This window comes from Strix aluco, chromosome 1 (genome assembly GCF_031877795.1).
Source record: "Strix aluco isolate bStrAlu1 chromosome 1, bStrAlu1.hap1, whole genome shotgun sequence".
Classification (NCBI taxonomy): domain Eukaryota; kingdom Metazoa; phylum Chordata; class Aves; order Strigiformes; family Strigidae; genus Strix; species Strix aluco.
This window is the reverse complement of record NC_133931.1, coordinates 154682505-154708351: the sequence shown is the minus strand read 5'-3', so window position 1 is coordinate 154708351 and position 25847 is coordinate 154682505. Positions and strand designations below refer to the sequence as shown.

Below are 25847 nucleotides of genomic sequence, written 5' to 3'. Positions count from 1 at the left end.
TTCTGTCAGCGGGAAGCCAAGCAGTGTCAAACTGTATTTGAATCCTGTGTTCAAAAAAAGCAGAAAAGCCTCTGATGAGAAGAACTTCTTTTAGGTTATCTACTGGAAACTACTTACGTGATGCAAGGATAGGGTCACATTTGGGTAGGATATTAAGAATCTTTTCTTTTTGTTCCAAGTGCATACCTTACTCTATAGAATAAAGGTGTTCTTGGAAAATGTGGGAGTACCTACAGAGTCTTGGGCTACAACTCAAACTGCTCTGCTTGGCTGTGGCTTGTCTCCATGGTTTATAAAACTCCAGGTATATGACAAAAATAGACACAATTGAAAGTAAATGAGAAGAAAGTAAATGTATTTGACCTCCATGTCTGCCAGCTAAAAGCTGACTTTGAAACGATGATGATATGGGAGATATGGGACAACCTGATGCAAAGCAGACCAGAGTAGACTGGTAAAATACCAGCTGACATTCCCCTGGTGATGTATGGCATTTTAGAACATTTTCTATCTGCAAACTTAAAAAAGATGCATAAACCCAGAGCCTCATTTCCCCAGTGAAGTGCAGAATATTAAATGACTTGCCAGGGAACAAATAGCAGGTTAATGGTGCAGCTATTGATCCAACTCTTTCCTTGAGTCCATGCTTTGGATTACAGGGCTGTTTCTCAGACTTTCCTTTTGGATCATTCTTTGGTTGGAACCTCTGCTCCCTCAAACATATTTCACCTTACAAATTGGCATGAAGTTCTATGCACAGATTGACATAAGCATAATCAAGACCAAAATTTACACAACCATCAGTTTTGCATGGTGAATATACCATATTGATTATCAAACTTACGCTATTATTAAAAACACGTTATTGCATACTAAACACAGCATACTAAAATTGGATTATCAGTGAATTTTGTCAAAAATAAATCCCCAGTGATACACAGGAGGTTTTCAGCTCTATCATCCTAGGGGTAATATTTCATGAGCCAAGACAGCAGAATTAGAAAGAATGTTGCACTAAGGAGGAAGATGGGCTGCAACCCAAAGTCTGTGAGGCCAGGGGTAATGCTGTTATTGATGTTATTGGGCTAGACTTTCAACTTTTGAATAGCCAGGAAGAAGAAAGGCAAACAGGAGGGCGGAGTGTGACAGCCCCAGCTGGGACTGATCTGGTCTGAATAGCTCAGATGGTTGCAGGGTAACTACAGACGTAAAACCTGTGCCAAGTTGAAACTTGGGGGCAATTTCTAGAACTCCTTTACCTTAGACTGTACATGTGAACTGAGTAGATGATAGCCCTTACTGTTGCCTTGAAAACTGCAGAGTTTGGAGGAAAAAGCTCTACAGCACCGTAAGGGCACAATCACACAGCTTAGAGGTAAAACCGCCTTCCTTTCTTCCTCAGTCTACATCACTAAAGCAAAAAGCAGGGGTCTATCGTTAATTAGGCAGATGTGAAAAAGCTAAACTGAGGAATGAGTCCTCATTTTGTGATGACCTGTAGGTCAGGTTTCAAACTGAACCATTTTAAGTTGTAAAAATAGACTTTGTCCTACAGATAGACTGAATCACCTCTTCACCTGGCATCAATTAAGCATTGCTTGAATGCGATCAGTGGACCGAGAGAGCTGGAGGGCTCTCACTTCACCTTTCACTCACCTTCATCAGTCAGAAGAAGAAAAAGGAAGACCAGTTTTATACACCGTTCATGTATGCAATTCGCTTTGTCTGTATTTTTATTTTGGAAACACTGAGCAGTAAGTAATGAAAATCTATCAGTAATGAAAATCTATCCTAAACTAGAGCTAGGCAAATAACCTTTTCAATGGTTTAGACCCCATATCCCAGCACTGAAATCTCACAGGCTGAAACATTCTTCAGTCTAACCGATTCTTTAAATTATTTTAATGACTGTCATTTTATATTTTAACTCATTGGACCAATTGCAATTGTTCTAAGCTTCAGCTTTCCCATACAATTATCACATGAGCCACATAAAACTCTTCTAGTTTCCTGCTCTGATGGGATCTGCACATTTGCAATTCTGCTTCCCAGTGCACTTGTGTATGCGGCTTTGAAACCCTCTCTGCCAGTAAAACCAAATTATTTGATTGTTCCAAGAAAATGAACACAAAGGGGACATAAAAAGATCAAGCTGAGTTTATTTAAGATTTGGATGAATGTCCATGGAACGCTCCTGGCATTATTTGCCCAGCTCTTTGTAACACTGTGGTGGTGCAGCATTTTGGATAGTGTGGCCTAAGCCAACCAGGCTCACTCAGCATCTTCCTCCAGGATGGGATTGCAGAGAGCTTGTATAACCTAAGTGTGTTGCACCCACTCATTCACTGTAAACTCAGACTCTGTGAAACTTCCCGGAGAGTGCAGAATTAAAGGAGAAAATTGTTTAAATCATTACAATGTGCAATTTCAATGCAAGGCATAGTGGAAGTAGCTGTGTGGGAGGATATTACTTCATTATAAACCTAAATCAGATGCCCAAAGATTTCTGTCATCTCCAGAGACCATTCCATCAGGCTCTACAAGAGGTTTTCCAGTGGAAGAAAAATAGCCCCCTCTCTCTTCAGGCTTGAGAAAGTTGTATGGCTTTTTTAACAGTTTCTAATGAAATCCTGTATTATTGCTTCTCCCCTGGGAGACTTCAAAAGTCATGCAAACTTCACAGAGCCCATATGTTCGGAAACCTCAAGAAAAGGACCAGTAAGGAAATAAATTGCAGTTCTCCAATTAGTATTTGACATTCTCTACTGGTTTTTTGGTGTGGTGAATTTGTCTTTCTTCTAAACCATGCTGATAAATTAAATGAGTTACTAAAACCGGCATTATTTCATGTTTTAAGACACACTGAAATCAAACACTCCAATTCACAGTGGGATTTGCTTTCTGCATAATATTGGGGGAAATATGAAACAAATCCAGCAGTTTCAAACATGTTAAAGGGGCTAATATGTACATCAATATTTTCTTCAAGCTCCTTATTGTGTATTCACAGCTACTGCCAAACACAACAACAGAGACGGGGCATTAGGATATGAAATGGGAAGTGGTCAAATTTTCAAAGTGAGCTGCTGGGTGCCAAACACTTTTGAAAATCTGGCCCTTGACTCTTTGGTGCCGTTCCAGAAAGAAATATCTCTACGCTGGCAGTTGGCCAACCAGCTTTGGAAATCGTTTTGCACAGTTATTTCAGTAAAGCATAAAAGCCGATCCCCAGCTTTCTCTGCCTGATTAAGCACTGTCACCAATCACTATGCAGCTCTAAGGTACGCATGAAATATTCCTAGATAAATCCTCCATCTCCAGAGAAATGTATTTCCTGTACAACTGTAAATCCAGGTTCTGTGTTGAAACTAATCCAGTCTGGCAGTGCTATGGCCCTAGAAAAGTTTCCTTGGAAACGACAAACTTATGCAATGGCGAAGTCATCCAATCTTTTCATGCCACTATATTATATTAAAAACACCTGGTTTATTTATACAATGACTTACAGATCAGGGTCCTAGAAATAATAATACATAAACTTTATAGCAAAAAATATACATATAATAATTCATCCTTCTATGATATATAGAAATGATGTATATTTGTGTGTGTGAACATATATATAAATATATGGGTTGTACTTACGTTTAGGGCACTTGTGTATAGATATGTGTATCTACATACACACAGTATACATTTATATATCTTTCTAGGTGCCATGTGTGTATACATAAAGACACATAAATACACACACAGGAGCATATTTACACTCTGTGAGCAGACATGTACTTTGCAGAATCTTCACACAATCAGCTGGAGTCCTTCACTGGCTGTGAGCATCAAAGGGGTCAGTGACCACCCACATTAGTGTCCGCAGAAAGAGAACTAATGTCATCGCTGTGGGCACAGGACTGGCTTGATGCATCTTCCTTTGTGAAGAACTAAATTTGCCGGACAGTGGCACCCTGCAACACAGGGCTTGTTGCACGGGCCGATCTCATTCCAGTTGTCACAGGTTTTGATGCATCCCGGACCACAGGTATCATAAACTGCACCGTGTTTACACTGGGTTGCTGAAAGGCAGTTAAAAGGAACAAAATATGCATATTACACAGAGTCTCACAAGGAAAGTTACATGTCTGTTTGCTTGGTTTCTGCTAAAATGTATCAAAAAGCACATTTTCATATGACGATCATCTAGAGGAAAAAATGCCTTGTAAAGAGATTCTACTACACTAAATGCAACACTACTTCACATCACAAATATAAAGGTAGCAAAATTCCTAGCAGTCTTGAACTTCTTGAGAATTTTAACACAGCTGACGGTATACAAAGCTTTGGCAAGGTTTCTATCTATTAGCAGACCTATGCTTTATACTTAAGGTTTAACACTGTTTATTTGTTGGTTACAATGCCTTTTGTCAAAGATTCCTGAAACATTTACAAGGACAGACAGTTAATATCAGTTCCACTCCTACAGAAAGAAGAAAAGAAGAATCATTCACCATGTCAGACTTTCTATTCCTAAGATTATACTTTCAATATTGCATATTGCAACAAATCAAAACAATGCTGTTAATTCAGCAGCACAATTTCTAAAACAAACAAAAAATTAATTATTTCCAAGCTTTATGCTATTTTACCAAGAGATCACTGAGAATGAGGATTCTTGTACTTAATGATTCCAGTATCTGTTCATTGATTTATGTAGTTGACAGTTCAGTGCATTTCCAACATAAGAGACCACTGAGGGCTCAGCTAAAAGCACTATACCCCCTTCAGATCAATATTTACACTCTTTACATTTTATATTATGCCTCTTTAGTATGGAGAATAATACATGGTTTGATAGCAAATATGAGTCTGTTATTCCTTCTAACGGCTGCGCTGATGGCAAAAACAAGTACTGATAAAATAGTTTATAGATGGTGAGGGACTTTCAAGCATCCAGAATCATCTCTTGCTATTTGCAGAGAGGTGGTTGCATTAAGATTTCTTCCATTTTGAGAGAGGTTGAAGGTTCAGATTTTTTAAAGAACAGTTCTGTTATGGACAGAAAAATGCTGGGTTTTTGTGAGGATTGGCCTTAGAGTGCCATTACAGTACTGTTATTATTCATAAAGAGAAAATAGGCAGAAATAAACTGATTAAATATGCATGAGTGTATCACAGAGGATGGAAGTCTTAGTGCTAAGGCATCATAAATTTAAGGGGTTCCTCTTCACCAGTAACAAAGTGATCTTCAAAACAGCATCAGCTTCTTGCAGGTTTTACTTCTTATGCATTTTACGGCATTTGTACATATATGAAAAGCAGCTCTCAAGAAGGAATTCTGGCAAGAATGCATACAAAGTTCTCAGGACACAGATATTAAATAAGCAAACAAAAAATCAGAAAAAATTGGATAGTACAGCAGAAAATGACCCTTGGGTTACAGAGAATCAACAGCTGAATATTAGATAGCTATTAGATATTAGGTAGATGTTAGGGGCAAAAAGCTTTCTAGCTTTAAGCATGAGAAAGCACCGGAGCAAGCTACCTAAAAACTCTGTGAGACGTCATTTTAGAATAGGTTGGAAAAAACATCTTTCAGCTATGTTCAAGATGATAGGCTTATTCTGCTTGTGGGCATAGATCTTTTGAGAATTTTTTTCCAGCTTTACATTTCTATCTTGCTCTGCATGATAACTTTCATGCACATCGAAGAAGGAACAAACAAAAAGAATAACTAAAATGAAATTTAAATGAAATGGGAAATTTAGAAGGTGGGAAAAACTTGTAAGCAATATTGAACGTACAGTAAAATGTTAGATTCACAACAAACTCTGCACTTACGTAGTGTGTTAAGAATAGAGATTGAATAAGAGGGGAAATGAAAATGTGCAGAGCTCCCAGGAGCTTTGCAAACAATGTATTAACTGTCTAGAAAAGTAGACCAAAATGTTCAAAGGCGGATAGTGATTGTCCACACACGACGTGAATTATCTTAAGGGGGCTGTTTACTAGAAGCTTTTGTCCCTCCTCTCTGAAAATAAGTTTCCCTTCAGAAGATCTCTAATTGACCAACCACAAACTGAAACATTAGGCTTCAGTACATGCAGTTTCCATATAGAGAGGTCTGCAAGCTTCAGTTTGTAGGCTGCACAGGTTTCATCCCACAAAGCTTTACTGTAGTAACAGCTGGACTGTTCATACCACCCGAGCTGTTTGGTGCCTCAGGTGGTGGGTTTGAGGAAAGTTGGCCAAGGTCTCCTTTTCACTTCCTCATCTCTGCCCCAGAGCAAATGACAATATATTACAGCCTGCCCTCGGCAGCCATGGCATCTGTAAGTACTCCCTAGCCCTGCTCTACCACACGTGGATGTGGTATGTCAAAATACCTCCTTGTCCTTCAGCTGATGCCATGTAGAAGGTATGATGACTTTATTTGCTGCTGTAGGCAGTCTATAATGGCATTATTCACTTGCTGTCAAGGGAAAAATCAGGAAAGTACAATGGCTGCTGTTTAAGTTCCCTGGATGGCTTTTATTGTTGAGTGCTTCAGTTGTTAACATGTGGTGTGATTGATCCAGAACATTCCACTTCATCAACAGTTTAAAAAATAAAAATAAAGACATTCTGCAGTAGGCTTCCCAGGGACTGCTGAAATGAATCAGTACCATGTAAACATGGAAAACAGAAGTGATGCCTTTGCACCCGTCTTTTAAGGCAAATTCCTCTCTTAAAGAACTGAGCTCTGTTAGTAATAACTTCCTTAGTGCACTAGCGAAAAAAATCAAAAACCAAAGTACAAAAGTTACTAATAATACTGCATTTTGCAACGTTACCAGTCCCAACAGGATTTTTCCACTCTTCTTCTAGAACATGTGTTTGGCATGACAGATGTGAGCTTCCTCAGACCGCTTTCTGAGCTGGCGGGATGATAGCCAGCTCCAGTCCAGAAGCCATATAGTCACATAAATACAGCACTGTGCCTGAGCTAATAAACCCTGCCTAATAAGGCTATACAGTTTTCAGACCAGAGCTGGTTTATTCCAGCCAGTTTGGCAGTTTCACAGAGAAGGCTTGTATCTGTCTGCGCCTGTCTTTGTAGACATGGCCGTAATTATTTAGGAGAAATTTTTGTTCCCCAACACAAAAGCCAAAATACCTAACATGGAAGTGCTGAAGGATTCCCTTGGTGGATGATATCTGGTAAAACTGATTCCACAGAAATTTCTGAGCTAATATTTGTGCATCAATGAATCATACTGCTTCTTCTGTTGGTGTTGGACAGTTTGAGCTTTCGAGGTGTTCTGTAGGACTTTCAAACTGAACGTCACTCGTGCTGCTTTAATTCACATCTCTTTCTAACATAGTAGAAGGCAATATATCTGGGCACTGACCTTCTAATGATACATTTGTGTTAATCTTTTCAACTTTCAGTTTTTAATGAGTTTCCACTGAAAAGTCAGAATTGCCTTCTGATATATATTCACAGAGAATAAAGCAATTAAAGGAAAGCAACACATAACAGGGAAAAAGAGTAACTTTGGCCAGAAAATTCCACAGCAGAGAAGAGGGGACCAAGGCGAGAAGAGTCAAATCAGATATTTACTCATCCTCCTCTAGTTCAACCGATCACATAAGAAAGAAAATTGTTCAGTTTTTATAAGGCTGTTGGAGCATGTCAGCACATCAGTGCTGCCATGTGCACTTTGCACTTTATTATAGGCCATATCTGCTTTTTCTTCTTGCCTGTGTAGTCATATGGCCCATGTCAGGGAGTTATTGCCACCTGCCATCCTTGAGTCTTCTTTCTCTCAGTGCCCTCAGAAATTCAGTGTTAAATTACTATGGCCCAAGGCCTTTCACCACTTCAGTTTACTTAATTGCACTTTATAAACTGCTTGCTTAGCCTTTCTTGGGCTAAAAAAAGTATCTTTTTTTCTATCTCCTTTTCAAACCTCTTCCTTCCATTTGTATCCTTTCTTTTCCCTCTCGCATGTATCACTCTCTTATTTCTTCTTTCCTTCATGCTGGCTCTCCTGGTACTTTTTCTTCTCCTTCACACATCACATTTTTTCCTGTGCCCATCCTAATAGGTCTCACTCTCCACTACTTCCCACGGAAACCCATACTCCTTCCCAAACCCTCCAAGTTCCCTTGCAGGTCTCACCAACGCTTTCCTACCCTAACCACTTTCCTTACTCATTAGCGTCTTCTCGTCACCTCTCTGGTTAAATGACAGCTGACATTCCCCTTACCAAGCAACCTCAAAGGAGAGTAAATCTTGAGCAGCAGTATTTTGTGGAAGACTTAGACGAGGATATGCTGCTGCACTGGGGGAGGAAGAAGAGTATGTAGGGAACAGGACATGTAATTCAGCCTCCTGAGCATTCTGTTTGGCTGGCCCTCCAGACAACACAAGCTTTCTAAACATTATAAAAATGAGCTAAGCGTACAGCAGTCAGGGTAGAGGAACTGGCAACCACACAAGATCTGGTTTTATAACACACAAAAGAATAATTAAAACCTGACTTTACTAATAAGTATACTCCATTTTCATCAGAACACAGCTCTTCCAAGTATCCCACCAGCTATGAAATGTCAAGCAGGAAATGAAAGTCACAGAACGCTAAAGTTTTATTACAGATATATTGTTTCATACCCAGGAACTTTTATCCGTAATTAGGACACAATAATTGTAACTATAAGTTTTGGGGAGAAAAAAGTAAGTTAGAGATTAAACTCTTGATGCTGGCCACTGGTAACTTATGGAGTGCAGGTGATGCACTTTAATGCTTACTGTACTATTTACTGTAGAAGATGGTGCTACTTGTTTGATATTGGATCCTTAAGTAAGTGTTTTGAGGGTACTTGACCATATACAGGTTAGCTATATTTTCTGTTTAACAAGATTTCCCTTTTCCGTCTAGAAGTCTGCACTGAGATTAAAAAACTCAGGTGGATTTGAACACTTCTTTCATTAGCTTTAATGGAAGATGTGTGTTTAAATTCCTTCATAATGTTCTCTCAAGGACTGTTTTTGCTTTAGAAACTTTTCTTGTCTTTGGTAAAATGCCAGAAAAAATTGTGAAAAGAAGCCTCAATTAGTTAAGTCGTGATATGCCAACACTTGCATAAACTCCTTAAGGCAGGGACTGGAGTTTTTATTCTTTTTACAGCATCTGCCACAGCAAGGTCTCAGTCTGAAGTGCTTTGGTCAAAAAAAAAAAAAAAGAAAAGTTAGGATGCTTGTTTCAGGTTCTGCATGGATCTGCTACCAGCTCAATAGATTAAAATTACATACATTTTTAGTGCTAAGACCACATCCCTAAATAAGGCTTTCACTTAGTGACACCCTGTTTAGATTGTTCTGTTCCTTTGTAAGAAAAAAAATGAGCCTTTTGGGAACAGTCAATCAAATGTAATTTGTCCCTCACCCATCCCTGCTCTCATGCCTTCAACGGAAAAGGAAATTGAAATTGAGAGAGTAGACCCTGAGCCACACACAACCACCAAAATGGACCACAGAGTAATAATATCTCTTTGACCAGCACTGAGTATCCTTCTCTCATTTTTTTCCCCAACTATTGTCAATTGCTTTACATAAATCTGAATACATTTCCAGGCAAACCGATGCCATTATAGAATGTCCTAAATTAATGAGACCATCACCAGGGGAAATATTCATCTGCAGTATTACATTTTCCTTCACGTGCCCATGACCACAGACCACCACTTCTCATGGAAACAATTACTCACAATTACTTGCAATTAATGTAGTCCAAATCACATGGGGAATCTGGTCTGAGTACCAAAATTAATGCAGGTTTGAATTTTAATATTCCCATTAAATACATTCTATCTTCTTCCCATGTTGAACCCACTGTAATCATACATGCATGTTGTCTCTGGAAGTATAACTGTGCTTTAACAGGAGGTCCAAGGATTTTAAACATTATCTGTAATCAACTGTTTACATATCCTGAAAGAAAAAGACATGTACTTCTTCCTGGAAGTACATAAAGTTAAGACAGGTGGCATTAGAGATGAAAACTTTTGCAGCGAAATAAACATTTATAATATTTGATGGCTGAAAATCTTTCCTGGCAAGTTCTTTCTCCATAACCCAGAATGCAACTTCCCTGCTGGTGCAATCCCAGTCCTTTCTAGCTGGTTCATTTTTGATCCTCCTCCACCAGTTAACGTATAGTAGCCTATGCATGGACTTAAAAAAAAACAGTCCCAAAACGCTTACCTGCACAGTTCTGCTCCGGTACCCACTGGACTTTCAGCCCTTCCCTCTGACAGGCTCGGGCGTATGCAAGGAATGACTCGCAGTAGCAGTTTTTATGGACCGGGCACTCGCACATGTCTGTCACACAGGACCTGCGGAACAAAGCCCCAAAACAAATAAGCAAAGAAAGCTTTGGCAGGTATCTGTCCGAGGTTTGGAGTTGTTTACGTTCCAGTCACGTGGAGTTCAATGCCACAGAACTTGTGCTAAACGGCAAGAAAGTTAAAGGCATCTCTGCTGTCACATCACAAGGGCTCATCTTTTTTGATGTGTTGCTCTGATGTAGAGAAGTCTCAAGAGCACCAGCGAGAGAACCATGAAGAAACAGGAAAAAAGACCCAAGAAACACCAGGCAGAGAAGACTGAGACCACAGTGGGAGATGGCAAACTCCATTTTTGCAATGATTTTGTAAGATAAAGGCTCCATTCGTATTCCCTGGAAAGTAATAATTTAACAATTTTGCCAATAATAATGGCAGCAGAGTTAAGTGGATGGCTTCTGCAGGTGATGAGCACATGCCTTTCCATGCAGTGGATAAGAAATGAAGTCTTCTCTCCAGGTTACCTCCAGCCTTTCCCTGCTTTGAAGGCCCCAAAATAGCTATATGCCTGTTTTCTCAGCAGCATCACTACTAAATGACAGACTTTAAGAGACTCCAAAGGAGCAGGGGTGATGCAGCATAACTGAGCAGTTCTCATGCTAGGAATCCCCCAGGCACTTGTTAATACCACCATCTTCTTCCATTGCATAAGATGGAATCACCACAAAACATGGCAGGGAGCAAAGCTGCTAACATGGCCCTAAGTGAAGCTGCTACTGCGTATGTCACCACTATATTTCAAGTTAGCTCATCCAGAATGTGTGCCCATTTGGCACAGAACTAAAATATAACTGGCAAGAGCCGGCGGATTTGCAGTCAGCAGTTTTTGCATATGCAAAATGCTTAGACGCTTCTGCAAATGCAGCAATGCAAATTCAGAAATGTCGAGTATCTGCTGCTCCAAGAGGAATCATTAGAAGGCAGGGAGAGGGTACAGGGAAGACATACTCTGCCCTCTGAAAATGATGCCCTCAGTTCCTCTGCTTTCCACTGAGGGTGCTTTGTGCATGTACCTTGTGTGTCAATGGGCACAAGCCCCCTGCTCCATGAACATTCAGGGACTTCTCCATTCCTGAGAGGACAAGGCAACATTTGTGAGAGGCACAAATCCTCCAGAAAGACCAAGGGCTGAAGTAAAAAATGAGCTCTCCATGTTAATTGCTCTCGCTGTGGACCAAAAATTCAATTGTCTGTAGGAAAAGGATGGATATAGGCTTAATTTTCCAGAAACTTTCCCCATAGCGAATAGGTAATAGCTTGGATAAGGTGCAAGCACCTCAAATTACTCAGGAGCCGTAATGCCCATACAACGGTTTAGAGTCACTTGGAACCCTTTATTCAAAACTAGGAGGGAAGATTAGTGGTCCTTCGAACACAGACAAGCTTGTTTCTGCATATCCAACAGTGCCCCTTAAAAAGGAGTATTTCCTCTTGCCAAAGTCACTGGCTATTTCAATGACCATTTACACAGTTAAACCTGACAGTTCTGCCTGACATTTTCATGAGCTTTTAATCATTTTACTCTCAGTGGACCCCCAACTTAAAACTACCTAAAAATTCACTGTGACAAATAAGCAACGTAAGTGCTAATGCAAAAAGGTTATCTGTCCCGGACTTACCGATATAGACGTACTGTGGAAAAACAGAATTGCTTTGGATCAAATATATAACATGTTGGTATTTGCAGACCAGTGGTTTTCATTTGAAATAACTTTACTTTCTAGGGACAATGTAATTTTATTTCACTTAGTTCTGCGGTAGGTCCCTTTACATCTTTCCCAGTAACAGATGTTGCTGTATGGGTATCACAGCTGATAGGCTGCAAGGAACAGATTAGCACAACATCCTTGGCATTGTTTGATGTTGTTAGCTGATAAAAGACTGTGTATAAGCACAAAGGGTCACCTTTTTACGTGGCACACTAATGACTTTACACTGCTTCCTTTGGAGCAACATGTTTGTTGATCTCTTGCTGGCATCCCTGCAGCAGGCACTGCTCCGTATACCCCACACCATTTAGGAGGTGTATATCTCATTTTACAGTGAAGTAGATGCTTGTTTGCTACTGCAGCAAATTATCACAAAGAGTCTGTAATAATCTCCACAGATAGAATCCATGATCAACATACCATTTCATCATCTTTTTGTTTCTGTTCTAGCCTCCTTTATCAATCACATTTTACTGCTCTCCACTCAGATTTAGTTACTATTAATGCCCGTGGGTGTTTAGAGATGCTTGCCAGTGCCAGGTTGGTTACGTGTTCATCAACTCCCTGAGAAATTATAAAATCCTGAATTTCCTTAGAAATTATAAAATCCTAAATCTGAGGTACTTCCTCTGCTTTTTAAAACATAAATACATTTTTTTTACCATTACTCAGAGGTGTATGCCAGCTCCTGCACTGAGTCAATGCACCTACAGCTACCTCAGGTGCTTGCATCATGCCAGGAAATCTCCAGGCTCACAGTCAATCACCCAGTCTTTTTAATCATTACATGTTTGTGGCAAGGCTAGCACTCACCCTGACAAAGCCTGGGCATGGTCTGGGGGATTAGGGAGGCCAGGGCACTGTTCCCAGTCAGCAGGAGGGCAGCCATGCTCTTTGAGGGCACAGAGTTTAGCCCCTACATACATGTGAGCGACATTATGCCACTAACTCTTAGCACTGAAATGGTCTTGGACATCCAGACAGGCTCCAGAGTGAAACAGCTCCACTTTGGCTGGGATCAACACTATTTGCTACAGTGTTCAGCATAGGAGCCCACTAAAGGTAGCATGCCACGTGCAACTCAAACAATCCTCTGATTCATTACACACCTAATTGCTTGTGTAATTTTTATTTTCCTGGACTGTTTAATCCTGGTGACAGCTGCTGGGCTGAAGCCCTAAGCTTGGCTGAGGAGCAATCACCAGATTGTGGTGGTTTTATTAATGAATTACAATTGCTAATTATTTGTAAGGTTTAATTAATTCCTTAATTAAGGTTAAATGAAAAATGAGAGTAAAGAAAACTATCCACAGCTGCCAAGTCTGGTCAATCAAAATAAAACCTTTTTTTTTTCCTAATGAAATTTCTTGCTGGCAAGTTTAATGCATTAATATTAATTGTAGTTAGATGGATTGGCAGTCGGAGGAGAGGGGTCTTTTTATATCACTTCTGAAATCAGAAGGGAGCAGGTACATGGTTTGTTTGACAGCCACTGTGAGAGTCAAAAGGCAGTTCTGGGAAAGGACGTGGAAGCAAAAGATGTCCGTCCTCCGAGGGATGGCTAGTGAGGAGGAGCTGCCAAGGGCCCACGGGCAAGCTTTGACTTTGGGTCTGTATTTTTTTTCAAAATATGTTTACTTCTTGCATTTAACCACATTTCTCACAGCTACTGTCGTTACAGTTGCATTAGGGGGCTATTAGGAGATGCTTCACTAGGTAAATTTAGAAACCGATTCTTGTGTGCTGTCCTAATTCTTTCCCCTTGAAAAAACCTTTGGTATGCCCATAGCTTTTTTTTTTTTACCCTCTCCAGTGACTGATACATTAAAAAAATTATTCTCTGTTACCCCAGATTCTGCCTCCTCTTCATTCCTCCTTTGAAGAAAATAGATTCGGTGACACTAACTGCATGTATGCAGAGGTTTATCTGTAGTCTGATCAAACAACTGAAAAATACGCTTTTAGTAAAACTTTGGAACTATGCCGATACTGAAGTCATATTGACACATTACCATACTGCACACTAACAGAGACTTTGGGTCTTCCAAGGTATTGTGACTCTTTACCAAGACCAAAACATTTGCTTAAATGAAGTAAAAACATCACAAGCTTAAACATCAAAACATTACAGTCACATAGAAATAATTCCACAGGAAGACTGCAGTGCAAGTTACTTATAAAATGAAGCCATTTTACCAGCTATGGAAATACACACAAGCCACTTCAGGCAGCCTTAGCTCTGGCCTCAGTGAAATCATACAGAAATGCAATGATGTTGTGGTCCAAAAGAAAATTACATTTCTTTTAAGGACATATTTACATTTCTAAAAAATATTTGGCTGTGATAGTGCACTTTATCTGGAGTGCCTGATCCAAATAAGCACCAGAGCACAGCCAACCTCTCAATCCTCAACTGGTACCAAGTGTCTCTCTGTGATTCCTTTTGATGTTGTCTATGCTGCCTGCAGGGTGTGTGTCGGAGATGGCGCTAATTGGGTGTGTATAATCACAAACTGTTGCAAGGGGAAATCCATGAAAGTGAAGGCATCCGGCAGCTGTGGGACACACCCTTGAAGGAGACAAACGCACACACACACTCTGCTGCCACATCTTCAAAGTGAACTGGATGAGTACACTCCTTCAGCAACAGCCCTTTTTCACATTAAACCATGGAAAGTCTCCAAGTCCCACAAAGGGCAAAGAACCGAGTCCTGTGCTACATGCACTATTAAAAAGAAGATGAAGAAAAGATCACAGCAACAAAGACTACAGCCTTAGCCTGTGCCATGCGGGATTGAAATTGCAGATGTTCACTTGCTGAACATGAGCAGTTCCTTTTCCTTTGCAGTATGCACAAATCCAAAACTAGAACCAGTCATTTTAGGAGGGACTATTTCTTTTTGCATTTTTTCTTTTTTTCACATTTCGCAACAGGAGTGTGAGGCAGTGCATTTTTCAAACCTTTTGGTACCTTCAAGAAGTGGTTCTACGCAGATGAAAAACACTAACATCTTCCTCTTTCCACCAGTAGGTCTTAACAGACTTTACAAAAGCAATTAGAGATAGTGCATCACTACATCCATTTTATGTATGTGAAGAAGCATCAGGCAGTGAAAGGATTTGTCCTCTCTACCTGGGATAAGCTGTATGCTTGTAAACTCTGAAGCCTGAAGGGTCATCTGTCCAGAGAGGAGGATTAATTTCCAGCCCCACCATCTTGTGAGACAGGCTTCTTGGGATAACTACTTATTGCCAAATCAGCTTGGCCTAATTTAGCACTGGTTATGAAAATAGCCATACTCTACACAACAGCCAGTTTGGATTCCCATAATCACACCAGAGTGCTCACAATTCAGCAGCAACACTCAGGATTTATTTTTCCTGATCCAAAATTAGACCTTCTTTCTCTTCCTTTACAGGAAAAATAAAAGCCAATGGCTTTTGTCAGTAGTTACGTTGTTACACAAGAGTTTGTTTGGGCTGTTTTTCCTACAAAGTTTCAATGAGTTGCCATTATTTATGGCCCCAGCTAGAGAAGTCCAATGTATATATTCCAATGTATAATGGAAAGGCTCATGCTATTGCTATCACAAGCTCTCTCTTGTCTGCATGTGCATGTTTAATCTTACTGAAGTATTGAAGCATGGTATGTAGAGCTGGATGGCTTTTTATGGATTTGAGGCTTGAGATCAGAGGCTTGAGATCATTCTCTCTTTCTTCAAAATTTACTAACAGTAAAGCAAAAGCAGCAAATAACTCATGAGGAAGGTAATTTTGGAGGCTCCTGAAAATACAGAAGCCCTTACATCTATTGAGTATTCATTCATTCAAAGCACTTGCCTGGGGAACAGATTGTTTCATCCAGCAGGCAGTCATTTTCAAGGATCATTTCTTCCAAGACCAGGTAACTATATCTGCACTCCCTCTGTGCTTTTCCCACACATTATAACAATGGTAACACTGCCTTAAATTGGGGATCTGATAAAGGCATCCATAAGAAAGTTAAATCATCAATGCCCTGACCGGTTTTTCTGATAAGTGGGAAAATGCCCAGAAAAAGTGGCAGGCAGCATACATGCACTTTGTACTGGAGACTCCCCCATGGTACAAGAACCCCCAGACTGCTGAACTGGCTCCAAAAAAAATCTAAAAATGTGGGAGCAGAAAGGGAACTCACAGCTCATCTTTGGTGAGCAGTGCATAGCAAATCTACTGCAGGCATATGCTTTCCATGGGGAAATCTCATTCCTATAAAGAGAGCATTGGCCATAATGCTTGAGAATATCACAGTTGTTTTTGGCAGATTGCAGAGGAGGAGTTTGCAGTAGTAGGCATCTGAATCACGCGTTCAAATTTCATCCTGATCCCTGATTTTTGTGCAACTTTGAGTCAGTCATGGACTGTATTGCCACACAGAGCCAAGCAGAAAGAAATTATAAAATACGCAACTCCACCAAAGGGCAGGAGCTGCAAGCAATCTAGGATTTCTAGGGCATAGCAGTCACGTTACACACACATTGAAGAGTCCTAATTTTACTCTGAGTGCCATTGTTCCTGCTCCAGATATAGACTTGGCACTCAGAGATAATTAAACAGAATCACACAAGATATCCACATCCATCCCTGCCTTGCCAAGGCACCCTTCCAAAGCAGTTATTTAGAGGAGTTCAGTCAACTTGCAAAAAGGATGCTTTAAATGAAAGTGGTAATTATTGTTAGTAATTTCCAACATAGCAGAGACAGACAGCAGTTCAATTTTGATTTCTTTGCATATCCAGCTCCTTTAAAAAGAGTCAGAACCCATATTTTTTCTCACAGAGAGTAAGTAAAAATGGTATTTTCCAGACACTGAATAAATGAAGGCCTATGTAGACCTTTGAAAAAGCATACTGTGCTGCACAATATCACCACAAGCCTATACTACGTGCTGCTAAAAGTATTATCCAAAAGCCTTTGGATAAAGCCAGAAAGAGTGTTCTATATGTATTTTTAACCTTTATATAAGAGCACGCTGTGCCAGAATTGCATTTTATTGCCTTAACCAACATTACCCACAAGAATATGGTAGAACGAACAATGAAAATTTCTGGAACATTTTCCAAAACTGCATAAAATTCAAGTTCTCAGGACAGCGCTACCCTGACACCTATTTATAATCTCTCTGAATATGTAGTAGCAGTGGTAAAGACACTTAAAAGGAGGGAAGGAGGAAGAACCAAATAAAGAATGAAACAGCACAGCAACCTTCCCTATTCCTTTCTTCAGGATAATTCTCCTACTAATGTGTCAAGTAGGCTTTTTGTATCTTGTGCTTGGATCCTTACAGGCATCTGTGGCTTTAAATGTTCTTTCTGGTCCTGAGAATGGAAAGGTTGGCTAAAATCCCTCCGTGGGGAAATAGCTGAACCATGACCATGAGGAAGACAATGAAGTCCCATGCTGGGCTCCAAGAAGCATCTGGTATGACTCAGAATATTTCCTAGAGCTGAAGGTTACAGTACAGTTGAGCAGCTGACTTGCCACCTTTAGAGAGAGTGGATTTTTGCCCAAGAAATTCCAACATAATATGGAAATGCTACCCACAGCCCTGGAAGAGCTGACCCCTTGCACTCCCACTCACTTTCAGAAAGAGAGTTTTCACCTCCTCTTCTGTTTCAGTTGTGCTGGGCCATGCAGAGTTTAACCTTTAAAGTCCTGGCACTTGAAATAAATATCTGTATGCATGAGAAATCAAGTGGTTTGAGTTCATATGTAGCATATACCTTGAAGTGAAGTTAAAATACACTTCTCTGTGCACATTACATACAGATTTGTATACAGAATTATTGGAATAAAGAGAACATACAGCACAAGTTTCTTAACCCCTTTCAAACAAGGGCCCGAACAAGGTACTGAAATGTACCCATAAAAAAATGTTCTCTTTTACTTGTTTATTTGAGCAGTATTCATACAATTTGCTCCACCTTCTTTGGTGAGATTACTGCAAAAAGGATTTGGCTGCCTGTATGTTGTATGATCTGTGGATTGTATATCTGGCTGGAAAATACAAGGACCATAATAACTCTGCTGTAGAACAGACAGAGTTTCCAAACTCATTATAAAGAGGTCACTTGCAATAAAAAGTTTGTACCAACAAAAAGATATAGAGGCAAACTTAGGGACATCACCTGGAACCTGGCACTGAAGGTTCAAAAGCTAGGACCTGGTTTCTGAAGACATATATTTCTTCAGTTAATTAATATCCACAGTCATCCACTCGCAAATATCCTTCACATAACTGGTAAAGATTACAGTAGTGGTATGTCTAATGCTACCTGATATGGCTTATCATGCATTTATGGTGAGAAAAACTCTAGGTGCTCTATGGGTTTAATGTTCAGAAAGTCAACTCCTAAGGGATTTTCTACCAAAAATCTCATCTTTCATAGGCCCAGTGGCCTGAGGTCTACAGTCTATGTGCTCATCACTGATTTTCTATGGCAGAGAGTTTTGGCCAGATTGACCTACTTCATGTCTCCAGAACCCCATCATTTCCCCTCAGAAGATACAACCTAGAAAATTTCCTAAATTTCATAATTCCCTATTTAGAATTTCTTAAGTCAATAAGATTCCTTATTACAGATCCTGTTCTGGCATAATGCAGCTGCATTCAAACTACTTCAACTGACCACATTAGATCAAGTCTTTCTTATGAGAGGAAAAGAAATGGAGATTGTCTTAGTGGACCTCCTCAATATCCATACTAGTATTCTACATTTCCATTCACTGCGTGTACTTGTTTAGCTTAGCACTTACACTGCTAATGTGAATTTGCCTTACAACAGAGACACTCCATTGTAATGGAATTTTCAGTGTCCTCTGGCACAGCTACCATGGAAAATCCATCATTGTTTTGAGATTTTGCATTATGCAATCAATATAAAATTTTATCTTTTTCTCCATGTCTAGATTTGATTTTTAAAGAAAATCCACCCAGTGTCCAGTTCTTCAGGCATAAGTGGAGACTGAACTGTCATATCTTATCTAGAGAGAGGAAAAACCAGTCATTTCAATTCAATTTCAGAAAGACAGACCTGTTTTAATATCGAACTTTATACCATTCAAGTGGTAGTTTCAATCAACAGTTAAACTTTGTTATGTTTCACACAGTGCAAATGAACATAGCATAGACTGAATGAATCTAATACGATAGCATCAACTTTCACTCTAGTAGACAGAGAGCCCATTAGTGTATTCTGTGTGACAGTTCTCATCTGAGAAAATCCAGAGGTTTTTCAGGAGCTTATAAACATCCTAGATAGAACCTCAAAAATTATTGAGAGATCTTAAAGTCATAGCCCTATAGAAACATAAACCATATAGATATACCAACAGCATACTGCCATAGTCATGAGGTAGACATATAAAATAGTACAAGATTTAAATCTTCTAAAATAAAAACTTAAAACAGATCATCTCATTCTGTCTACTGACAAAATATACCGTGGCCCTGCTATGCTATCTGTCATAAAAATATGTCATATCCAATAACAAGCACAATGAGAATACAAAGCAGGAAATATTTCCAAAGTGTAAACATAAACTGAAGTTATCTTCAGCTTTTGATGACTATTCACTGTATATATTTCCAAGGAGGTCTTGTGATATAATAATAAACAGGCTGGCTAGTTCAGAAACTCACATTCTTAAACTCTGCAGAACCCACTCCCTGGCTTAACCCGTATAAAATTAACTTCAATCAAGCATATTTTTCCTCTAGGTGGCTGCAGAGCATTTAAAAAGTTGCTGGCTTCAGATGGAATCGAAAGAAAGAGAGCAAGGGAAGGAGCAGATACAAGACTGCTACTTAGAAAATAGCTCTCTTCTTCATCTTTCTCCCTTTACAAACCAAGAGCCAAAATCTCATTTCAGCAAAGTCAGGTTCACCGACCATAGCATCTTCCACCCTGTCACATGCTCACAGCGCATTTCATCTCAGAGGTCTCTGTGTTTGCTCTTCATCAAAGATAACTGTTAAAAATAAGACTTGCAAGAAATGGCATAAGAGCCAGATTACCTGAATTGAAAAATTAAAAAAAACACTCTGTTCCTGGTTTTATGGCTTCCCGTGTGGTCCTGGCCCAGACACAAACAAAGACGCAGGCACATAAAGCATGATTTAGGCAGGATTCAAACACCCAAATGCAAAACTGCGGTCCTGGCTTGGTTGCCCTGACCCCGGCAAGGCTGACCTTTTCATGCTGGATACTTAGTTCCCGGCTTTACATTTCCTCAGGCACCTCTGCTTTTCCTCTGCACGTTCTCAAGACCACATGGGCATTGTTGGGCATAAGCCCGACTAGCACCCTGACAGTGAGGTCCTGCCCACCGAGGACGGCTGTCTTAAAACAGCGGCAGTGCTGCCGTGGTCAAGATTCAATAGATCAGGGGGAAGAGGGTAAGCATAACAATCTGATACTGACACAGGACTCAGCCAGGAGGCAGAGACCTGGTTTCTGGTCTCTGGTCAGTTTGACTTAGCCTGCTACTTCACATGCAGAAAGCTTTGGATAAGAGATGCTCTGCATACTACCACAGTTCTTTAACCTTCCCAAAGGCAAGATCTCAATTGAAAAACACTGTACAGAGCCTGAAAATACAGTGGATGAATTTCTGGCTCAAGTAAAATGGATGGGGATTTTCCTACTGACAACACAGGAACCAAGACTCAGAACTGTCATCAGCCTTTTTTTTTGCAGTTCTGTACTTCAAGACTTTGAAGAATCCAGACTCTTTCAGGACACAACTAAACATTAAATTCAAGCTTCCTGAATTAAAATGCTATGAATTAAAATTTCCTGTACTAGACATAGTGCCTCTAGGACATATCAGCCTGGCCTGGGAGCCATAGGAATCCACATGGATGTTATAAAGTCAGTGACCTAATTCTGGGTGAGGTGGGATGAGATGATATGAGCATACAGAGCCATGGTTTGCTCTTCATGACAAACTTACCTTTCAGTGTATTGGTTTGTGCACGGTCATTTTTTTGGCTAGATACAAAGACAGATCTGATGTGAATCAGCAGTCTTTAAAGAGAAATGCCAGTCACGAGCATGAGGAAATGCTCCCTATCACAGAATGATCATGAATTTTCCTGCTCATCTGTAGGTGATGCCCAATGGCAAAAATGCTAAGATAAATTCTGGGCTTTGTCTTGTATACAAAATCCTGAACATATGAATTTGACTTTGTCTCTTTTTATTGGCTAGGCAGACACTCTATGGAGCAGATCAGTGACCGATGTTAGCCACCCTGAGCAGCTGCCTGATGGAGCCACAAAGACATTCATTCTCTCTCCATCACTTTTCACTCCATAAAATCTTCCCTGGCGTCCTCAGAGAGGGAGCGGAGAGATATCGGAGCTGTACCAGTTTGTTAGGAAGCTTGCTGTCAAACTTGGCAATGGTTGCAAGCTACTTTAAACCTTTCTCACCAGCGAAGTTTGCGGGTAGAAATTGTCAGCACTGTGTGTGCCTTTCAGTTTTCAGGAAGAGGGAGGCGGCACAGCTGTGGTGAAGCAGCCCATACAGCACGTCTCCTGAAGAAGCCCAGCTGAGAGGAGAGAGAAATCCCAGAAGGCAATATGGAAGGAAAACCTGTTGCTGGAGGTTACACAGGATTCATAGTTCATGTTCTCCATGGGTCCTTGGGAACCACAATGTTTACAGTCCATACCTCTGGGAGGCCACTGATCTCTTCTCTTTGAGGTGAGCCTGTGGCACCCGCTCAGTAGTTTTTCTGCTCCCACGGATCTTTCCACAGGTGGGGAGCCCGAGGGCCCATATGAAAGCATGAGCAGATTAGCTCTGTCAAAATAAAGATCCTGTTTTCATGCCAGTAAGGAAAAAAAGGAGGGAGCAGGGAAAGCATAAAATATAGCATATGATATACAAAAGGAAAATTGTTTTTAATAGAATCTTTTCAAAGTTTTCCATTAAACTCTGGTTGCTTGCAGTGCAAGTTTTGGAATGCAACTCCCTCATCCCCTTAGGATGGTCTGCATTTTATTACGTTAGTAAGGAAGCCCAGATTACTTCTAGCAGAGCTACTGTATGAAACGTTTCAATCTCAAGCCAAAGTGGCAGGAGTAGAAACCCCTCCTGATTGATTTTCAGCCGCTATTCTGGGGCCAGTGATTTAATGTGATTTTTATCTTGTGCAGAAGAAATTTTTGTTACCAAGCGGTAGTAAATCACAAATGATCACATCATAATGAACAAGATGATATGCGTCCAAATGTTACCCATATGATGACTAGATTTCAGCTGAGATACCTAACCAGAATGAGCAAACCAATATATCAGAAGAGGGGAGGAGGTATTGGTCATGAATCAGGGCAGATGAACTGAGTAATGAGAGAAGCTCTTCCTTCCCTCCCTCTTTCCTCCCTTCCCTCCCTGATCCCTCTCCCATTTCAGTGATGCAGGGCACATGAATATTAGAAATAGCTGCACTGAAAGAAGAGGAATAACTGCAGTACCAGCAGTCCAGGAGAAAAAAAGACGGGGATCTGGACAAGTGGCAGTACCACAAGTCTGTCCCCTTGGAACAGGTAATGCTTGGGAAGTAAGGTGGAGTAAATCCTGTTACGCAGTATCTGTAGCAATTCTTACAGTTCAGAGACATTAGGGAGGCAGAATGAAAGCTATGCCTGCCAAGATGAACCCAGAGAAAAGATGAGACACTTTAGTAGTATCACAGGAGTGTAAAGAAACTTGTATATATCTGCATAAACTGTATCAGTTCTGCATATTAGAAGTAGCTATGGTCTCCAGGGATGCCATTTAGAAGATTTCATGAGCACCGGCAAATTGTTACACACTTAAAAATCAGGGGAAATGACCAAGTCTTTAAGGTGAAATTCACATCACAATGTAGCCAAGGTCTAGTCTTCTCAAGGTGTCTCACCTTCAGATCTAACTTTCCTGGGTAATGACTGAGCTTTCCGCTTTGATTCATGATGAAGTCTGTAGAAAGTGCTACAGAAAGTGATGTGATTTCTCCTTGCTCTCTGAAGTTATTTGTCTGGATGCAGTCAGCTTTAGCCCTCTGCTTTCTCAGTCTCTCCCAGAGATATGTACCCAGCACTCATTCCTCTGAGTTGCAAGATGGTGGCTCTTGAACATGCTGTCGAGAGAAGTCTATTCTTCAAAATACTTCAGAAGAAACACTCCAGTATATTCTACCAAATTCCCTCTGTCTTCCACGTGAATCTTGTAAATAAGATCTCTGTTAAGCAGAACTGGTATCATTCTGCTGTACTTTCCTATTTCTGTGTGTGTGTGCGCATACAGATTTGCTCCTTTTCTACTCCTAGGTCAGTAATGCAATAGGCCACACGTTGCACTTCAGGTTAGACAAAAGTCTTGTTTACTCAGTTGCCCTTGTATTGCATTGGATGTCTTGCCATTTGCTGGAATTACAGAAAAAAAAAAAGAAAGAGGAACTTAAATTTTAACATTAGCTCTCTCATCAAATAGGTTGATGAAATTGTATAGCACCTCCATGAAGATTTGAGCATGTTCAGCACATTCCATGTGGATGTCAGCTGCAGTCTCTCCACTTGTAAGGAAAGAATAGCACCATACATGCAGAAATTAGAATTTCATCTTGAAATCTTCTCAGAGAGATTATATTATTGTGAATGGCAAGCCCAGCAGTTCTTAGAGATCACTTTATATAACAGTAGCAGCAGACGTGGAAAGAAAGAATCAAGAGGCAACGAAGTTCTTGATCCCATCTGGGCAAAGAGTACAAAGGGAATCATCACGTCTGCATGAAGAGAGTGATGGTGATGGAGTATTAACAGAAGAGGCAGAGTCCCCAGAGTCAAACACTGTGGGAATGAGTAAAAGCCACAGAAGGAAATGGAAGCTAAAGAGAAAGGCCCACAGTAAATATCTGCAGATGCTGTTGCTTGCAATGGGGGCTGAACCAACAGGGACGTAGTCACATGCTCACATAGCATCTACTAGCCTTAAGAAAAAGAGAAAAAAAAAAACCCAGCCTCACCGGTGGACGAATATTCTTTTCAAGATCAAAAGTCAAGCAGCAATAAAATTCGTGTCAAAAAGCATAGGCAGGGGAGGTTGTGCATGCTCACTCATGAACATCTGCACTAAGAAGCCACTTAAGTAACCATGCAACAGCATGGATGAAACATCTGCAGTGTGTAGACCACCAGCTGTGCAGTAATAATACTTTGAATATCCAGAGTGCCTTTCATCTGAATACTGCAAAGCATTTTCCAAACAAATTAAGCTTCACAACACCACTGTGAGCTTCTTATTTAATGGTAGGATTATTTCATCCTGCACCAAAATGCTGTTGCTGCCAGAATGAAAAGTAACACCTGTTTATCATCTCACAGAAATGTTGTACAATTTTCGTGATGGGAAGTGACAAAAAAGGCTGTAGTTAAATTAAAGTGCAGGAAGACTTGAGGTGACAGAATTAAATGTTTAGAAATGAAACTCAGAAAAACAGAGTATTACCCCCTCTTTTTATGCAAACTGTCACATTAGTTTTTATGCCCACATGCTGTTACTCTTTGGTCTTTATTTCACATTGGGAAGAGAGAACTTCCTCGGGTATATACTTGTAGGGATGTCTACAGATGTGCTCAGAAGTACAGAAAAATACCTTTCTTGGTTGTGTACACTCAATAAAATGTATTGCTGTGCACTGCAAATAGCTTTCCTTTGTACTCCTTCAGATCTGTTTTTATAAGGCATCCTGATGATTATACTATAGCACTGCCTTCCAAGGCAGCATGCCATCTACTAAGTCCTAAAACAAACTTCTTGCTGTGTGTGCTTTCAACCCCACGGGGTGCTCCATGTAAGCAGCATTCTGACCTGACTGTACTGAGTTAGTGAGATCCGACTGTACATTTCTCAAGAGCAAGGAGAAAGGCTGGAGAACATAGCACTTGAAGATAGGAAATACTACATACTCCCCATTATGACTTAATTTCTCTGCTTCTTAATACACCCACTTTTCAATCCCATTGAAATGTTAGTGGAGGAAGCAGTTTGATGGGGAAGCTGTGCCAGCAAAGCAGGCTGGTGTTTTATAAAATGAAGCTTAGTATTGGCAGAACAATGTATAGTACTGTATGGGACAGCTAGGCAAACGTACATCTTTAAAACTCGAACTTTTTGAGGGCAGCAATGAGATTCTGATCCGTGCTTGACACTAGCATCCTAGGATCTTAACCTATGAGTAAGGTTTATGGTTAAACAAAAAACATAGCTTGGACTTGGAAATGACTAATTGTATTTCTGAGAAATTGTTAAGGGTGTTTGGATTAAGCAAATAGCTCTGGCTTTGGCTAAGAACTATATTTTAAGCATTTCTACATTCACCATCTCTGAGCTGGTCGCAGCTGGGCATGTGGTGGTTAACCTCAGGCCAACTTCTCCCTTCTCCCAAAAAGCTGGTTACAGGAGGACACAGCCTGGCTTGAGAAAAGAAGGCTCTTTCATGGTTAAGATTTTCCAGAAACACTTGGTGTTGGTATAACTCCATCCCTGTTGAAGCCCAGGGTAAAATTCTGTTTGTCTGTAATGCCAGGTATGGTTGGCCAGCACCAGCTGCTTTTGACGTCTCATCCTACATGACCAGCTCTGAAAAAGTTCCCTCATACTTACATACTGACTTTTCTCCAGAAAGAGCTGTTTCTTTTCTCCATGGATGCAACCAAACACATGT

General features: G+C 40.3%; 1 protein-coding gene across 2 annotated transcripts in view; it reads right to left on the bottom strand.

Moving 5' to 3' along the window:
- Positions 1 to 2143: 2143 nt before the first annotated feature.
- Positions 2144 to 25847, bottom strand: part of BMPER (BMP binding endothelial regulator) — a 150884-nt gene continuing 127180 nt past the window's right edge. For both annotated transcript variants that reach the window (XM_074849815.1, XM_074849823.1), the window contains 2 exons: positions 10244 to 10374; positions 2144 to 4073 (listed from right to left, as the gene is read on the bottom strand). In XM_074849815.1, the coding sequence (XP_074705916.1) occupies positions 3892 to 4073; positions 10244 to 10374 (313 nt within the window). In that variant the 3' untranslated portion in view covers positions 2144 to 3891. The remainder of the gene's footprint in view (positions 4074 to 10243; positions 10375 to 25847) is intronic.